Genomic DNA, 15842 nt, shown 5'->3' with positions numbered 1-15842 from the left:
ACCCTGGCTTCAGGGCACCCCCTGGGGAGGTGGCTGGAGGAGGAGGCGCCCACGGAGGTGCCGCCTGGACCGGGCTCGGCAGGGCACAGGGAGCCGGGCCGCGGACTGGACGCCCATAGACTCAGCCCCCTCTGTCCCTGCAGGCCCCCCGCCCCCGTCTCCTCACACTCCGGGCCAGCGAGAAGCTGGGGCGCAGAGAGGGGCTGTATGAGCCCAGAGCCCCCATCACCCCGGCCCTTTCCCACCGCCCGTCCCCCACGGGTGCCCCCCCGCCCCTCACCGCAGCGACATTGCTCAGCCGGGACCCACGTGGCCCCCTGGGCCGGGGCCAGCCCCCCACAGGGCGGGGGTGGTTGTGTGTGGGGGGCGGGGGATGGAGTCGGCAGGGTCCCGGAGACGGCTCCTGAGACACTGTCTTTTTTTTAATTTATTTTAATTAGATATATTTTATTGATTTTACAGAGAGGAAGAGAGAGGGACAGAGAGTTAGAAACATCAATGGCATCCCTCCCCCTCCCCAGCGTCCTGGTCAGGCCAAGGCCGGGAGCAGGGACCACAGAGCCAGCGCCCAGGACTGGAACGGACGCCACGCTGGCCCCGCCCCCGGGGACCCTGTGAGGGCTGAGGAGTGACTTGCACCTTCTACCAGCCTCCACTCCATCCACCCTGACTCCAGTCCCCCCACCGCCTTCTCACCCCCCCACTCCGACTCCCCCCACCCCCACCCCGGGCCTCAGGGCAGGGTCAGCCTCTGCAGCCCAACACCGGCTCCTGTGCACACTCATGTTTTTTGTTTTGTTTTTATTAAATATATTTTGTTGATTTCTTACAGAGAGGAAGAGAGAGGGATAGAGAGTTAGAAACATCAGTGAGAGAGAATCATCGATCAGCTGCCCCTTGCACACCTCCACCTGGGGATGTGCCCGCAACCAAGGTCCATGCCCTTGACCGGAATCGAACCCGGGACCCTTCAGTCCGCTGGCCGCCGCTCCTATCCACTGAGCCACACCGGTTCCAAGCTGTGTGTGTTTTTCTTAATATATTTTTATTGATTTCAAAGAGGAAGGGAGAGGGTGGGAGAGATACAAACATCAACCACGAGAGAGAACCACGGACCGGCTGCCTCCTGCACGCCCCCCACTGGGGATGGAGCCTGCGACCCGGGAATTGAATCCTGACCTGGTTCTCAGGTGGACGCTCACCACTGAGCCAGGCGGCCAGCCCTGTGGCCTCCGCTGGCCCCTGTGCCCTGCCCTCAGAGGCCCCGCTTGTGCCCACTGGCCGGGCGTGACCTGACTGTCGGGCCGTGACCCCCTCTGCCCGCCCCCCCTCCAGCGCCTTTCCTGGCACTGTGTGTGAAGGACGGGTTGGCAGCCCGGCCGGCCTGGCTCAGGGGCTCCTGGTTCGGTTCCCGGTCAGGGCACAGGCCTGGGGTGTGGGCTTGATCCCCAGTGGGGGGCGTGCAGGAGGCAGCCGGTCCACGATGCTCTCTCATCATGGATGTTTCTCTCTCTCTCTCCCTCTCCCTTCCCATTAAAAAAATATATAAAAAAGGACGAGTTAGCAGACCCTGAGTGAGGGGGAGAGGGGGTTGTGTCCCCAGCCACCCACCCTCCAGCCCTGACCTCGGGGATCTGGCGCCTCTGCAGTCTGGTTCCTGGGAGCCGGATTCCCGGAGCTTCATGGGAGGTGGGGGGGGGGCGGGGGTTGTGCTTGGAAGGCATTCCCCTGGGGCCTGCTCGGAAAATCGGGTTTTGCTCCAGCCTCTGGCCCAACCCCACTCCCGGGGCCCCAGCTTCCCAGAGGGTGAGGTCCACAGATGGGTCCGACCCCTGCCAGGCCAGCAGGTGCCCAGGTTCCTTCCCAGTCTCCTGGGCTGCGGCCGCCCAAGTGAAAGCCGGAGCTACGGCGCCCCCTGGTGTCCAACCGTGGAAGTGCCTCTGCCCCGTCCAGGGATGGGAGGGCCTGGCCCCTGATGCCAGAGTTGAGGGTGAGGAAGGACAGGGCTGGGCAGGGGCCTGTCCTGCACCCCCTTCTGCCCCCCCCCAGGGCTCTCCCTCCCCCAGACGCCCCGTGTCACACAGGATGCTGGGCCCAGGGAGTGGGGAGCCGGCAGCACCTGACGCCGGGGCCCCGTTTATTGCACTGCTCTGCCCCCGCAGGAGACGGCCGTCCCCCGTCCCAGCCCGCCCGCCGCCTGCTCAGTAGCCCGCCGGCTCCCCGCCCTTCCTGGAGTCCGAGGCGGCCGCCCAGCCGGCCTCCGTGCGGGCGATGGCCTGCACCACGGCGATGAAGGTGGACACCTCCTGGGTGTGGTGGTGCCGGCTCTGCAGGCCTGCAGTCACTGCCTGCGGGTGGGGAGGGGAGAGAGGCCTCAGCGGGACCCGGGGCGCCCGCCCTCGGAGCCACCCGCGGGTCACGGGCCCCACAGCCCCGGGTGCTGGCCTTTCTGGCCGCGGGGCCAGGAGGAGGCAGCTGGGGGCCGCCGGGGCCCAGGCAGCCCTGGCCGGGTGGCTCAGCGGGCAGAGCGTCGGCCTGCAGACTGAAGGGTCCTGTGTTTGGTTCCGGTCAGGGCACAGGCCCGGGTTGCTGGCTCCATCCCCAGTGGGGAGCGTGCAGGAGGCAGCCGGGCCGTGATTCTCTCTCATCACTGAGGCTTCTTTCTCTCTTTCTCTCTCTTTCTCCCTCCTCTCTGAAGTCAATAGAAATATGTAAATAAGTGAGTAAAGGATGGCCCAGGCGGTGGCTGTGAGGCCCCCAGCCCCCGGGCCCGCCCGCCGTGCCTGCGCACCGGGTCTATGCCGCGCTCCAGCGTGGTGGTGTTGGGCAGGAGCTGGTTGTGCAGCCGGGGCTCCTCCACCGTCCTCTTCGCGTCGTAGCCGAACCACAAGTTGTAGATGATGGCCTGGGGGGGCAGCATGGTGTGAGGTCAGGGGTCAGCATGGCTGGGGGAGGGGTCAGATGGCGGGGGGAGGGGTCAGATGGCGGGGGGAGGGGTCAGATGGCGGGGGGAGGGGTCAGCATGGCGGGGGGAGGGGTCAGATGGCGGGGGCAGGGTCAGATGGCCTGGGGCTGGGCCGGGCAGGCGGGCACGCACCAGCGCGGTGGCCGTGGTGATCTGTGTGCCCCCGGAGGCGCCCACCACCAGGCTGACGCGGCCGTCCGGGTCCACCACGATGGCCGGGCACATGGAGGACAGTGGCTGCTTCCCTGGGCGGGCGGGGGGGGGACAGAGGCAGGTCAGCGTCCCCGCCGGACGCCCCCGCCGGACGCCCCCGCCGGACGCCCCTCCCCACCGGACGCCCCCACCAGACGCCCCTGCCGGACGCCCCCCCGCCGGACGCCCCCCCGCCGGACGCCCCTCCCCGCCGGACGCCCCCGCCGGACGCCCCTCCCCGCCGGACGCCCCCGCCGGGCCCCCGCGCACCGGGCCGGATGAAGTTGGCGGGCGAGGGGGGCACCCCGAACTGGTTGGTGATGTTGGGGGAGCTGAAGTCGTCCATCTCATCGTTGAACAGGATCCCGCTGACCGGGGACAGCACCTTGGACCCGAAGCTGCGGGGGAGGTGGGGGGGAGTCAGACTGCAGGCCCGCCCGGCCCCCCCAAAAGCTCCGTGTCCCCCGCGAGGCCCGGGTGAGGCTCCACCAGGGGCCTCCGTTTCCCAGCACAACAGGGGCCATGGAGCCCCCCCAGGACCCCCCGGCCGCCGGGCAGCCCCCCCGCAGCCCCCGGCCGCCCCCCAACCCCCCAGCCACCTCCCCGCACCCCCGGCCGGGCAGCCCCCCCCCCCTGCACCCCCGGCCGGGCAGCCCCCCCCCCGCACCCCCGGCCGGGCAGCCCCCCCCCGCACCCCTGGCCGGGCCGCCCCCCCCGCACCCCCGGCCGGGCCGCCCCCCCCCCCCCCCCCCCGCACCCCCGGCCGGGCAGCCCCCCCCGCCCCCGGCCGGCCCTCCCCGCCGGCCGCCTACTAGAGGTTGATGGTGCTGGTGGCGGCCACGGCGCTGCCGTCCTCGGCCACCACGGACAGGTGGGCGGTGCCGCCGTCATCCGGGCTGTAGAACTCGGGCTGGTAGTAGGCGGCGGGGCGGGTGGTGTGGTCGGAGATGCGGCCGCGCAGCTGGTCCGCGAAGAACTCGGAGCTCATGTTCCGGACCACCTGCCGGGACCCAGAGGGCCTGAGGGCGGGGGCGCGGGACAGGCTGGTGCGGCGGCTCCGAATGTCTGTCTGTCTGTCTGTCTGCTCCCCAAGCCCCCCTCCGGCACAGTCATTCATTCGTTCGTGGAGCTGGTACTGCGAGCCTGGCCCTGGGGGGTCAGCAGGGAACAGCCCAGCAGGTCCCCACCCACAGGGCAGGGGAGGCAGGGCGGTGCCAGGAAGAAGGAGCAGGGGAAGCTGGTGGAGGAGGATGGGGAGGGGGGCGGGGTGGTCAGGGAGGGCTTCTCGGAGGAGGTGACGTCTGAAAGGAATCCTGAACCCCACACCTCACACCGACTACGCCAGACCCTCCACGCCGAGGGCCTGGAGGTGGGAGAGGGGAGGCCGTGGGGGGGGGGGCTTGTTGTCCGTTACACCCTGAGCTCCGAGGGGCCCAGGCCCAATGCCAGTCACTGCCCCCCCCAAGTCGGTGAGAGCGGATTCATACAGCAGGGGTCCGTGCAGCAGGCGGGCGGCCCCGGCAGACCCCCTCACCTCGGCCACGTCCACAAACTTGGGGTCCCCGAGCAGCGTCCTCTTGGCGTAGGCGAAGCGGAAGGCCTCCACGATGCGGTGGTAGGTCAGGCCCTTCTGCTCGGCCGTCGCCACGCTCGCCGGCGAGAAGTCGTACCCTGGGGGGGGGGGCAGCGCCGGGCGGGCGGGCGTTGGTGGCCTCGGGGGCCCTCGGACACCCCGCTCAGCCGAGGCCGCTGGGCGCCCGGTGCACGCACACCCCTGAGCCGCCTGGGGGACCCCAGCAGCTGGCCGGCGTGGCTCAGGCGCTGAGGGTGGACCTAGGAACCAGGTCAGGGTTCGATTCCCTGTCAAGGGCACAGGCCTGGGTTGTGGGCTCCATCCCCAGTTAGGGGGTGTTCAGGAGGCAGCAGATCCGTGACTCTCTCTCATCATGGATCTCTCTCTCTCTCTCTCTCACTCTCTCTCTCTCTCTCTCCCTCTCTCCTTTCCTCTCTGAAATCAGTAAATATATATTGATATATATTTAAAATTGCCAGCCCTGCCGGGTTTGGTGCAGTGCATAGTGTCGGGCTGCAGGCGAGGGCCCGGGCTCAGTTCTGGCCCCGGGCACCCGCCTCGGTGTCCGGCTCCCGCGCCTGGGCCGGCCGGGCTCACTCACCCTTGAGGATGTTGAGGATGAGGGCGAGCACGGGCCCGCTGAGGGGGGCGCTGGGCACGTACAGCCGGCGGTCCCCCAGGCCGATGCTCAGCGGCTGCTCGATCAGCTCCGCCCGGTACTCGTTCAGGTCCTGGGCAGTCAGGATGCCCCCTGCGGGGAGACACAGCTCCAGCGGGGGGACCCGGAGTGGGCTGGGCGGGGTGTGTGTGTGTGTGTGTGTGTGTGTAGGTGCCCTCCCCCTCTACACTGCCCCCCCCGCCCCCGGGGCCCTCTGGGGGACGTAAAACCGCCTCTCCAGGCCTCAGCCAGTTCCCGCCGTCAGGAAAACCCTTCCTCTCTCTGCCTGTAACGTGCACTCTCACCCGGAGCTCGGGCACCACCTCCTCCAGGGAGGCCTCCGGGCCTGCACCTCCGCGCCTCCTTGGCCCTGGCTCACGCCCCCACCCTCCGGGGGCCCGAGGGGGGAGTTCTCCCTCCTGAGCCGCACCATCTCTCTCCGCTCCGACCTCCTGGGAGCTGTGGCTCCACGGCCAGTCACTCCCCTGCCAGGAGGCCCCTGAGGGCCCAGTGCCCAGCCCGGCCCCTGGCCCCGGCCCCGGCCCCGGCCCCGGGCTCCTCCCCCTCCACGAAGCCCCCGCCCGCCCGCCCGCCCGCCCAGGGGGACTCACCGGCCGCCTGGACGTCCCGCACGATCTGGGCGGTGAGGCTGCCGTTGTAGAAGGCCCCGGCGCCCTCGGCAGCCAGCGTGGCGTAGGTGTCGGCCAGCCGGGGCATGGTCACCGTGTCCCCCTCCCGCAGCACCCGGCCGGCCCTGCAGAACACCTCGCTGGGAGAGCGGGGGCAGAGCGGCTCCGTGAGGCCGGGGTGCAGGCCGGATCCCCCCCAACTGCCCCCTGAGTCCTCCCACCCCCGCCAGCCACACAGCCTGGGACACCAGAGCCGGGACAGCGGCTCCCGCCCACTCCCAGGGCTCACCTCGTGGCCAGCCCGGCCGCCCCGTGTCCCCTGCCACTCGGGGAGCACAGGCCGAGGCCCGGCGCCAGGCTCAGAGGGGTCCCCATGCGGGATCGGCGTCCCCCCCCCCGGCGGGCGCCCGCGGACGGACGTACCACAGGGCCGGGTCCCGCTCGATGGCCGCCCGGCTCCTCTGCAGAGCGGCCGCCAGGCCCTTGCCCACACGGAAGCCGCGGCGGGCCAGCTGGATGCTGGGCTGGAAGAGGCGGGCCCAGGGCAGCCGGCCGTGCCGCCGGTGCGCCAGCTCGTAGCCGCGGAGCTCGCCGGGGACGGCCACCGACAGCCCCCCTGCGAGGCGAGAGGGGCAGCGCGGTCGGTCCCAGGCCAGGGGCCTGGGGGCCTCGTCCGGGCAGTGGCCCGGGGGGACCGGGAGGCCCCCACGCCCACTCCCGAGGGCCAGCTCTGAGGACGGACCTGTCCCGTGGGAAAAGGCTGAGAACCAGGAGGTCACGGGTTCGATTCCCCATCAGGGCACAGGCCCGGGTTGCAGGCTCCATCCCCAGTGTGGGGCGTGCAGGAGGCAGCCGGTCCGTGACTCTCTCGTCATGGATGTTTCCATTGCTCTCTCTCTCTCTCCCTTCCTCTCAGAAATCAATAAAGTTATATATATGTTTTGTAGCCCTCACCGGTGTTGCTCAGTGGATAGAGCGTCAGCCTGTGGACTCAAGGGTCCCGGGTTCGATTCCTGTCAAGGGCATGTACGTTGGTTGCGGGCACATCCCCAGTGAGGGGTGTGCAGGAGGCAGCTGATCGATGTTTCTATTGTAACTCTATCTCTCTCCCTTCCTCTCTGTAAAAAATCAATTATATATATATATATATATATATATATATATATTTTTTTTTTTATTTTTTTTTTAATTGATGTCAGAGAGAGGATGGTTGGGAGAGGGAGGAGAGAGAGAGGTTCATGGTGTGTCGGTTGATTCTTGTTCCTGTCCTGCCCGGGGATCAAACTCACAACCTCGGCCCACGGGGACGGCTCTCACCCACCGAGCTGCCTCGGTGACGACGGTCTGGCCCAGCCCTTACGGGGGTGAGAGGGCGGGAAGGGGTGGGGGTGGGCAGGAGGGCACCAGAGCTGCCCAGCGGACAGCACCCTCCGGCCCGCGCCCGCCTCACCTGCCTGCGCCTGCTCCGAGCTGTTGAACATGCCGGCCCAGGCCTTGGCGGGGGCCACCTCCCGGGCGTTGATGACCTCGGCCTTCCCTGGAGGGAGACCAGAAGGCAGCGGGCAGCTGGGACGCCGGCCGCTCCCCCTGTGTGAGCCCGGAGTGTCCCTCCCCGCCCCCCGGGCTGCCCCCTCCCCCCCGGCCTCGCCCCCGATCCCAGGCTGTGCCACCCACCGTCCCCCGCCCTGCCCTGCCCGGCCGCCCGCGGGCGCTCACGGGTGGCGCTGTCGTAGATGGTGAGGAACAGGCCGCCGCCGATGCCCATGCTGTGGGCGTTCATGAGCCCCACGCACAGCAGCGCCGCGATGGCGGCGTCCACCGCTGAGCCGCCCTCCCGCAGCGCGTCCCTGCCGGACGGGGACGGGGAGTGAGAACTGGGGACCCCCTCCCGCCCCTCCACCCCCAGGAGGCCCGCTGAGGAGGAGAGAAGGCAGCCTGCAGGAGTTTGTTTAAATGTAACTCTAAAACTAATGGGATTACAGCTTCATCTCTTCCAAACAAATGTACATGACTTTTATTTTTTATTTTTAACCGGTTCGGCAACAAATGTACACAACTTTTAAATATATATAATTAAAAAAATATATATATTTCATTGATTTTTCACAGAGAGGAAAGGAGAGGGACAGAGAGCTAGAAACATCGATGAGAGAGAATCATCGATCAGCTGCCTCTTGCACACTCCCCACTGGGGATGTGCCCACAACCAAGGCATATGCCCTTGACCAGAATCGAACCCGGGACCTTTCAGTCGACGCTCTGTCCACTGAGCCAAACCGGTTTTGGCTAGATATATATATTTTTATTTGATTTCAGAGAGGAAGGAAGATATAGATAAGATAGCTAGCTAGATGATAGATAGACAGATAGATAGACAAACAGATAGATACATCAAGGGAGAGAGAGAATCGTGGATCAGCTGCCTCCTACACGCCCCCCACTGGGGACTGAGCCGGCAGCCCAGGCCTGTGCCTGACTGGGCACCAGATCGGCCACCGCCTGGTGCCTGGGGTAAAGTTCAGCTAACTGAGCCACACCGGCCGGACTACGTAACTTTTATAAATTTTTTTTTAAAAGTGTTCCTTTCCATTAGTAATCATGCTTTCTGTGTGAGTCTTTCAGTGGGAACTGATCTTTGTGTAAAACCTGAGGTCAGCCAAAACCGGTGTGGCTCAATGGATAGAGCATCCGCCTGCGGACTGAAGGGTCTCAGGTTCGATTCCGTTCAGGGGCATGGACCTTGGTTGTGGGCACATCCCCAGTGGGGGGTGTGCAAGAGGCAGCTGATGGATGATTCTCTCTCATCGATGTTTCTAACTCTCTATCCCTCCCCCTTCCTCTCTGTAAAAATCAATAAAATATATTTTTTAAAAACCCTGAGATTGGAGTAGAAAATTGTATGGAACAGCAGAGTATATCCCGAGACAGACACCCCAGCACCGAGAGGAGGCCCGGCTGGGAGCCCCGTCCCCCCCGGGGCTGCTGAGCAGGTCCAGGAGGAAGGCCCTCGCCCAGGCCATGCCGGCGGCCGTCCTCCCGCCCAGGCGCCCGCCCTGCCCCTCACCTCCCGATCTCCGAGCAGGGCTGGGCGTCCGTGGCCACCGCGGCCCTGGGGTACACGTGGCCGGGCGGCTGGGAGGCGGCGGGCAGCCAGAGGCTCAGGCTGATGATGACCAGGATCAGCACGATGGCCGCCAGGACCAGCAGCACGTAGCGCTTCTTCATGGCTCTGCGGGCACACGGGGGTCAGGGGGCAGGGCGGGGGTCAGGGGTCAGGGCGGGGGTCAGGGGGCAGGGCGGGGGGTCAGGGAGCAGGGCGGGGGTCAGGGGTCAGGGCGGGGGTCAGGGGGCAGGGCGGGGGGTCAGGGGGCAGGGCGGGGGGTCGGGGCAGGGCGGGGGAGTCAGGGGGCAGGGCGGGGGGTCAGGGGGCATGGTGGGGGGCAGGGATCAGGGTGGGGAGTCAAGGGGCAGGGTGGGGGTTCAGGGGTCAGAGCGGGGGGCCAGGGGTCAGGGCCGGGGGTCAGGGGGCAGGCAGGGGGTCAGGGGGCAGGGCGGGGGGTCAGGGGCAGGGCAGGGGGTCAGGGGGCAGGCGGGGGAGTCAGGGGGCAGGGTGGGAGGTCAGGGGGCAGGGCCAGGGACCGCGCCTGCCTTCCCTGGGTCATCCCCCCCCCCCCCCCCCCCCCCCACAGTCCAGCATCCAGCCTGAGACACATCCCTGTGTCTCCCGCCCGCCCGCCTGCCGCCCAGAACACGTGCCTGCAACCCGGGCCTATGCCCTGACCGGGAATCGAACCATGACCTCCGGGTTCATAGGTCAACACTCAACCCTGGAGCCAGGCCAGCCGGGTGAACCCACTTAATCTTCACCACACCCCTAGCAGGTGCCTGTCCCTCCCACGGGGCCCACCCCCCACTTCCGCTCGGCGCCACCACCTGGTCACACGCTCACCACTGACCCCCGCCTGGGGAGTCTGCGGGCTCCCGGGAGGGGCCCCTGCTGGGTAGAGACGGGGTTCTTACTGGGATGGCGCCCTGTAGCTCAGCTGGGAGGATGTGGGGGGTCAGAGATGCGACAGGAGCTCCCGGCAGAGAGAACGGCCTGATGCAGCCCTCGCCGGTGTGGCTCAGTGGGTAGAGCGTCGGCCTGCGGAATGAAGGGTCCCAGGTCCGATTCCAATCAAAGGCACGTGGATTCCAGTCAAGGGCAATCTCTCATCACGGATGTTTCTCTCTCTCCCTCTCTCTCTCCCTTCCTCTTTGGAATCAATAAAACGAAAAATAAATAGTCAGGCAGCACGGCTTCTGGCTGGACTCGATGCAGCCCCTCCCACCAGCACCTCCTGCCCCGCCCTCCGAAAAGCTGTCAGCGGGCTCTCTCCCAGGTGCCAACCAGGCCAGTGCCCTCAGGGGACAGCTCCTGCCGCCTGCCCGCTCCGCCTCCTCCTCTGCCAGGCCTGACGGACAGCCTCTGGCACACCCTGGCCCTGGCAGGGCGGCTGCACAGGGTCAGGGTTCCTGTCGGCAGGGGAGCGGCTGTGCAGGGGGGGGGGGGTGCCCACCTCGGGGGCTGGGCTGGCAGCCCTGGCGCGGGTTCGGGGCACAGAACCTTCCAGTCCCACGTGGCAGAGATGGGCAGGCCTGGGCAGGGCGGGGGCTCACCCACCGGGTGGGCCGTGCTGGGCACCTTGGGGGCATGGCTTCCTGGCTCCTGGGCTTGGGCTCTCAGCTCAGACGCCCCCCAGGGCCCTCCTCTCTCCCCTGGCCCCAAGGTCCCACTCTCCGCCTCCCCTGTCCATCATCCGTCTGTCCATCCACCCATCCCGGGGCCCGTGGGCTCCGAGGGGCAGGGGCACGCAGGCAGCGTGCGGAGGGAGGCGGCACATCCTCGTCCCCTCTGGTCAGCGGGAGGCCTGGCTGGGCCTCCCCCCGCCCCTCCCCGCCATCCCCGCAGGCGTCCAGCTTCCCGAAGGCGCCCCGCTGTGGGCCTGGCTTCCGCTCCCACTCCCCCCCCCACACGTCTCTCACGGATTCACTAAAGTCCCGACCGGTGGGCTCACTGGATAGAGCCTCGGTCTGCGGACTGAAGGGTCCCGGGTTTGATTCCGGTCAAGGGCATGTACTTTGGTGGCGGGCACATCCCCAGTGGGGGCGGTGCAGAAGGCAGCTGATGGATGTTTCTCTGTCATTGCTGTTTCTGACTCTCCCTCTCCCTTCCTCTCTGTAAAAAAACCAATATTAAAAAAATATATATCTTTTAAAATATATATAATCTTTTAATATATATATATTTTTTAAAAGATTCACCGGACCACGCCCAGGCCCAGACCCGGGCTCCCACTCACAGCAGCATCAGGAGGGGAAACCAAGGCCAGAGAGGGGACCGGGCACAGAACCTGGCCCCAACCCCAGCCCAGCCCGGCCAGTGTGGCTCAGTGGTTGAGCGTTGACTTATGAACCAGGAGGTCAGGGTTCGATTCCCGGCCCGGGCGTGGGCCTGACCCCCAGTGTGGGGAGGAGGCAGCCGACCCATGACTGATGTTTCTCTCTCTCCCTCCCTCTCCCTTCCTCTCTGACATCAATGAGATTTTAAAATAAAATAAAATAACCCAGTCCAGCTCCTGACGACCCTGGGGGCTTACCTGAGGCCGGGGTACCCGGGGGCACCGGGGGCACGGGGTCCGGGACAGCCCGGCTCCGGGGGCCAGCGCTGGGCGGGCGGGAGAGGCAGGCGGTCTGTCTGCCTGGGAAAGGCTGGGCTCTGGCCCAGCTGCCTTCCGGCTCCCGGGGGAGGACCCAGGGGCCACGGCCACGGCCACGCCTGCCCCCCCGCCCACAGCGCTGCTCAGGGCGCCTCTGAGCCGGGCCTGAGACCCGGGCCGGCAACTCCCGGAGGAGCCGAGGCCGAGGCACCGGCGGGACTGGCTCACCGCGTCCGGGAGGAGGCAGGAGGCCGCCAGAGCCCGTGTCCTCGAGGGTGGGGGCGGCTGCGGGTGTGAGGGGTGACTACAGGTGCGGGGGCGGCTGCGGGTGTGGAGGCGGATGCAGGTGCGGGGGCGCCTGCGGGTGCGGGGGCGGCTGCGGGTGTGGGGGCGGATGCAGGTGCGGGGGCGGCTGCGGGTGTGGGGGCGGGCGGAGGCTGGCACGGGGGCAGGAGGGGCGTGGTGACTCGGCCTGACCCCGGTGCCACGGTTCAGAGGCCCGGGAGGTGACAGCAGTGACTCAGGGGAGGCGTGGTGGCGGGATCCGGTGAAGGCGTGACCCCCCCCCCGGGGAAGGACAGGGGTGGGGACAGAGGCAGGGGGTCCCCTCCCCTGGGGCTCGGGTCCTCCCGATGGGCAGTCCACAGAGCCCTCGAGGGAGGCCCAGGCGGGTCCCCCTGGCCAGCCCTTGCTCCGGGCAGAGGACCTGACCCCCAGGGTCAGGGTCACACCTGGCGCCCCAGAGCGGGTCCCAGGGCCTCCCCACAGCCCACAGCCCTCAGCCAGATGCCCAGGGGCCTCAGAAACACGGCCTGGGGCCTGGCCGGTGTGGCTCAGCGGTTGAGCATCCACCTAGAAACCAGGAGGTCAGAGTTCGATTCCCCGTCAGGGCACAGGCCCGGGTGGCGGGCTCCACCCCCAAGAGGCAGTGTGGGGTGTGCAGGAGGCAGCCGATCCATGATCCTCTCTTAGCATTGATGTTTCTCTCTCTCTCTCCCTCTCCTCTCCTCTCTGACATCAATAAGAATATTTTTTCAAACAAACTTGGCCTGAGGCCCCGGCTCAGTCCCCCCACCTCTCCGGGAGTGTGCTCACCTCGGCCCCAGGAACCACCTGCGCAGCCTGGAAAGGCAGGGCCCACAGAGGCTGAGCTGGTCCAAGGTCAGCGAGCCCAGCAGCGCAGGCCCGGCCACGCCCACCTGCCCGAGGTGCCGAGTGTCCCTGCCCAGCCCCGCCAGAAGGCCCCAAGTCAGGAGCCGCTCTGGACCGGGCCTGGGGACCTTGGACCCGACTCCCCACCCCCCAGGCCCTTATCTGATCAGGACGAGGACTAGGATAACGATCAGCCACTTCCTAGGCCGGCTCCCTGGCTCCCTGGCTCCCTGGCTCCCTGGCTCCCTGGCCAGGTGTCTAGACGGCCTGAGAGCCGCCAGAGGCCCCGTCTCTAGAGCGAACCCACAGCCGCCCTGCAGGTTTGTGAGGACGCACAGGCTGAGCAGACGGGGCCGCCTGCCCCAGGTCACGCAGTCGAAGCGATCCTGGTCCTGGACCCGCTGCCCTGGCATCGCCCAGAGATGCCACAGTTGCCAATGGGCCTGGGCATCCCCCAGCTGCGGACCTGAGGGACCGGGAAGATGAACAGGGAAGGAGCCAAGGCCAAGGCCCAGGACCTGTGCCCGAGGGCTGGGCACAGCCAGGAACAGCCGGCACCGGGCCTGAGTGGCTGCCTTGCAGGGCCGGGGGCCGGAGGGGTGGGCAGGGGAGAGCCACAGGGCTCCGCCCCCCCTGAGCCTGCTCAGCGGTTTCCCCCTGCCCCGGGGGAGTGGGAGACACGGCCCCATCAGCGGCAGCGGGAGGCGGATAGAGAGGATGACTGAGTGGGCAGAGGAAGGCCCAGCCCCCGAGGAACCCTGGGCACAGCGAGCTGGCAGCCTCGGCCAGGGCCGGGAGCCGGACAGGAGAAGGGGCTCAGCAAAGGCATGGCATCCAGGGTGAGCGTCCCATGCTGTGCTGCTTGGCCTCCCACCCCCTGCACGGAGAGGGGCCAGGGGGGACCCTGAGCTGGACGTCTCCGCCAGACCCCACGCTCCCCTCCGAGGCACAAAAAGGGGTGAGCTCCCCATCTCCCAAAACCTGCAGGCCTCACCCACCCAAATCACCCAAATGTTCTTTCTCAGAGGCTGTGGGGAGTTATATATAATATTGATGTCAGAGAGGAAGGGAGAGAGAGAGAACTAGAAACATCAGTGATGAGAGAGAATCATGGATCAGCTTCCTCCTGCATGCCCCCCCCCCCCCCCACTGGGGATCCAGCCTGCAACCCGGGCATGTGCCCTGACTGGGAATCGAACCCAGGACCCTTCAGTCCACAGGCTGACATTCTATTCATTGAGCCACACTGGCCAAGGCGGGTGTTTTGTGTGTGCTTTTTAAAATTGATTTCAGAGAGAAGGGAGACAGGGGTAGAAGCATCAATGATGAGAGAGACTCATCGATCGGCTGCCTCCTGCGCGCCCCCTGGTGGCTGGGGATAGAGCCTGCAATCTGGGCCTGTGCCCCGACCAGGAATTGAACCGTGACCTCCTGGTTCATGGGTGGCTGCTCAACCGCTGAGCCGCATCAGCTGTGCCACCCAAGGACTCTCACTGTGCCAGGAGCGCCACCCGCTCCCGACACGTCGACTCACCCCCCGGGGAGCCGAGTCCAGGCTGAGCCGGGCGGGGTGAGGAGAGGGGGAGAGGGCAGAGCAGCCAGCGCTGGCTTTTCTGTTAATCCCTCACCTTAGAGCCGGGGCTGTGTCATCGCAACCCCAGGGCCACGGGGTGAACACGGGGCCCAGCCCTGAGCCCATGCACAGGCAGGAAACAGAGGCTTAGGCAGAAGCGGCTTGGCAACCAGACGGCCCCCCCAGAGCCACATGCGCCCCCAGCCGGGAGTCACCTACCCTCCTCCGCCTTCGCCGCACCCCTGCCTGGGACGCTGGCCCACCCGGCTCTCCCTCCCCGATGCCCGCCCCCAGCCCAAGGCTGAGAATCAGACCCCTCCTCCAACCACTACCTGCTGGAAACCTGTTGCGATCTCCAGGAGGGGACCCCAAAAAGCGGGGGGCACCCCTGAGCCGTGCCATGGCCCTTGCACAACCGCCCCCGCCCCACGCCCCCCGCAGCCCAGCCAGAGCCGCAGCGGGGCGAGCGGTGCCCCGAGACCTGACCCCAGCTCCGCTCCAGACCTGACCTCCATGCCCCCCTGGCCGTGACCCCGGCCCCCCAGACGGCCGGAGCACCCCCAGCTCAGTTCCTCCATGGGGCACCCTCCCCCTCAATTCACAGAAGTCCGCTTCCTGGGCTGTGGTTTCTTCAAAACCTTTTCGGGGAAGCTAGGCAGCCCCACCCGCCACCTCCGCCCACACCTGTGCAGAGGGGGCCCAGCCCAGGCCCTGTCCGAGCCCAGGGGCCCCCCTCACACCTGCCCCCAGGAGCCCTGCCCTGTCACCCCGAGGGCAGCTCGCTCCCATCACCAGGGGCATGAGGTCGGGCAGGGCTGGGGCTGGACCCCGGGGCCCAGACATTCCCAGGAGGCCCCAGCCCAAGTGTCTCCCCCACCACGATGTCCAGCAGCCCCCCGGGGGGGTGTGATCTGGGGGAACAGCACGGGGTCCGGACACCAGAGCCCACTCCATCCCAGCTCACCTGGTGCCAGGCTGGGCCTCCCGCTGCCCCACATGGGACTGAGCCCCGGAGCCCAGCTGGGGCAGCTCCACCCCCCACTCCCCCGCCCACCCCCGTGCTGGACGGGGAGGGCGAGAATTAAAGGCACAGGAGCCGCCCCAGGTGGGAGGAGGGCAGTGTGACCCCGGAGGCCGCTGGCCTGGCGGGTCCCACACCCTCACCCAGACCCCAGGCTCCTGGGCCTCAGGAGGGCTGCGTGAGCTTGCGTCTCTGGCAGAGGCAGGTCCCACACAGGGTCCCCTGAAAGGAGGGGAGCTTCCCCCCAACTTACGATGTCTGGAGAGGAGGTCGCACAGCACAGGGTGGAGCCAGATGCCTGCATGGAGGGGCGGAGGGTGTGTAAGCCTCTGGGACCCCCGCCCCCAGGCCCCAGGGGCCTAAGGTTCTCTACCACCCGG

At 67.3% G+C, this 15842-nt stretch overlaps 1 protein-coding gene across 3 annotated transcripts in view; it reads right to left on the bottom strand.

The window, feature by feature from the left end:
* GGT1 (gamma-glutamyltransferase 1) overlaps positions 1-15842 on the bottom strand; it is a 29243-nt gene that overhangs the window by 7162 nt on the left and 6239 nt on the right. The window contains exons 2-14 of one of the 3 annotated variants that reach the window (XM_045576109.1): positions 15716-15760; positions 9082-9246; positions 7734-7864; positions 7468-7554; positions 6441-6633; positions 6000-6157; positions 5332-5481; positions 4692-4828; positions 3970-4157; positions 3428-3555; positions 3098-3210; positions 2792-2905; positions 2168-2348 (exon numbers count right to left, since the gene is read on the bottom strand). In XM_045576109.1, the coding sequence (XP_045432065.1) occupies positions 2202-2348; positions 2792-2905; positions 3098-3210; positions 3428-3555; positions 3970-4157; positions 4692-4828; positions 5332-5481; positions 6000-6157; positions 6441-6633; positions 7468-7554; positions 7734-7864; positions 9082-9242 (1707 nt within the window). In that variant the 5' untranslated portion in view covers positions 9243-9246; positions 15716-15760 and the 3' untranslated portion in view covers positions 2168-2201. Of the gene's footprint in view, positions 1-2094; positions 2349-2791; positions 2906-3097; positions 3211-3427; positions 3556-3969; positions 4177-4691; positions 4829-5331; positions 5482-5999; positions 6158-6440; positions 6634-7467; positions 7555-7733; positions 7865-9081; positions 9247-15715; positions 15761-15842 lie in introns of those variants that run through there. The other 2 variants (XM_045576108.1, XM_045576110.1) reach the window with 2 other exon arrangements.

Source organism: Pipistrellus kuhlii, unplaced genomic scaffold (genome assembly GCF_014108245.1).
Source record: "Pipistrellus kuhlii isolate mPipKuh1 unplaced genomic scaffold, mPipKuh1.p scaffold_m20_p_74, whole genome shotgun sequence".
Lineage (NCBI taxonomy): Eukaryota > Metazoa > Chordata > Mammalia > Chiroptera > Vespertilionidae > Pipistrellus > Pipistrellus kuhlii.
This window is presented reverse-complemented; position numbering and strand designations above follow the sequence as displayed.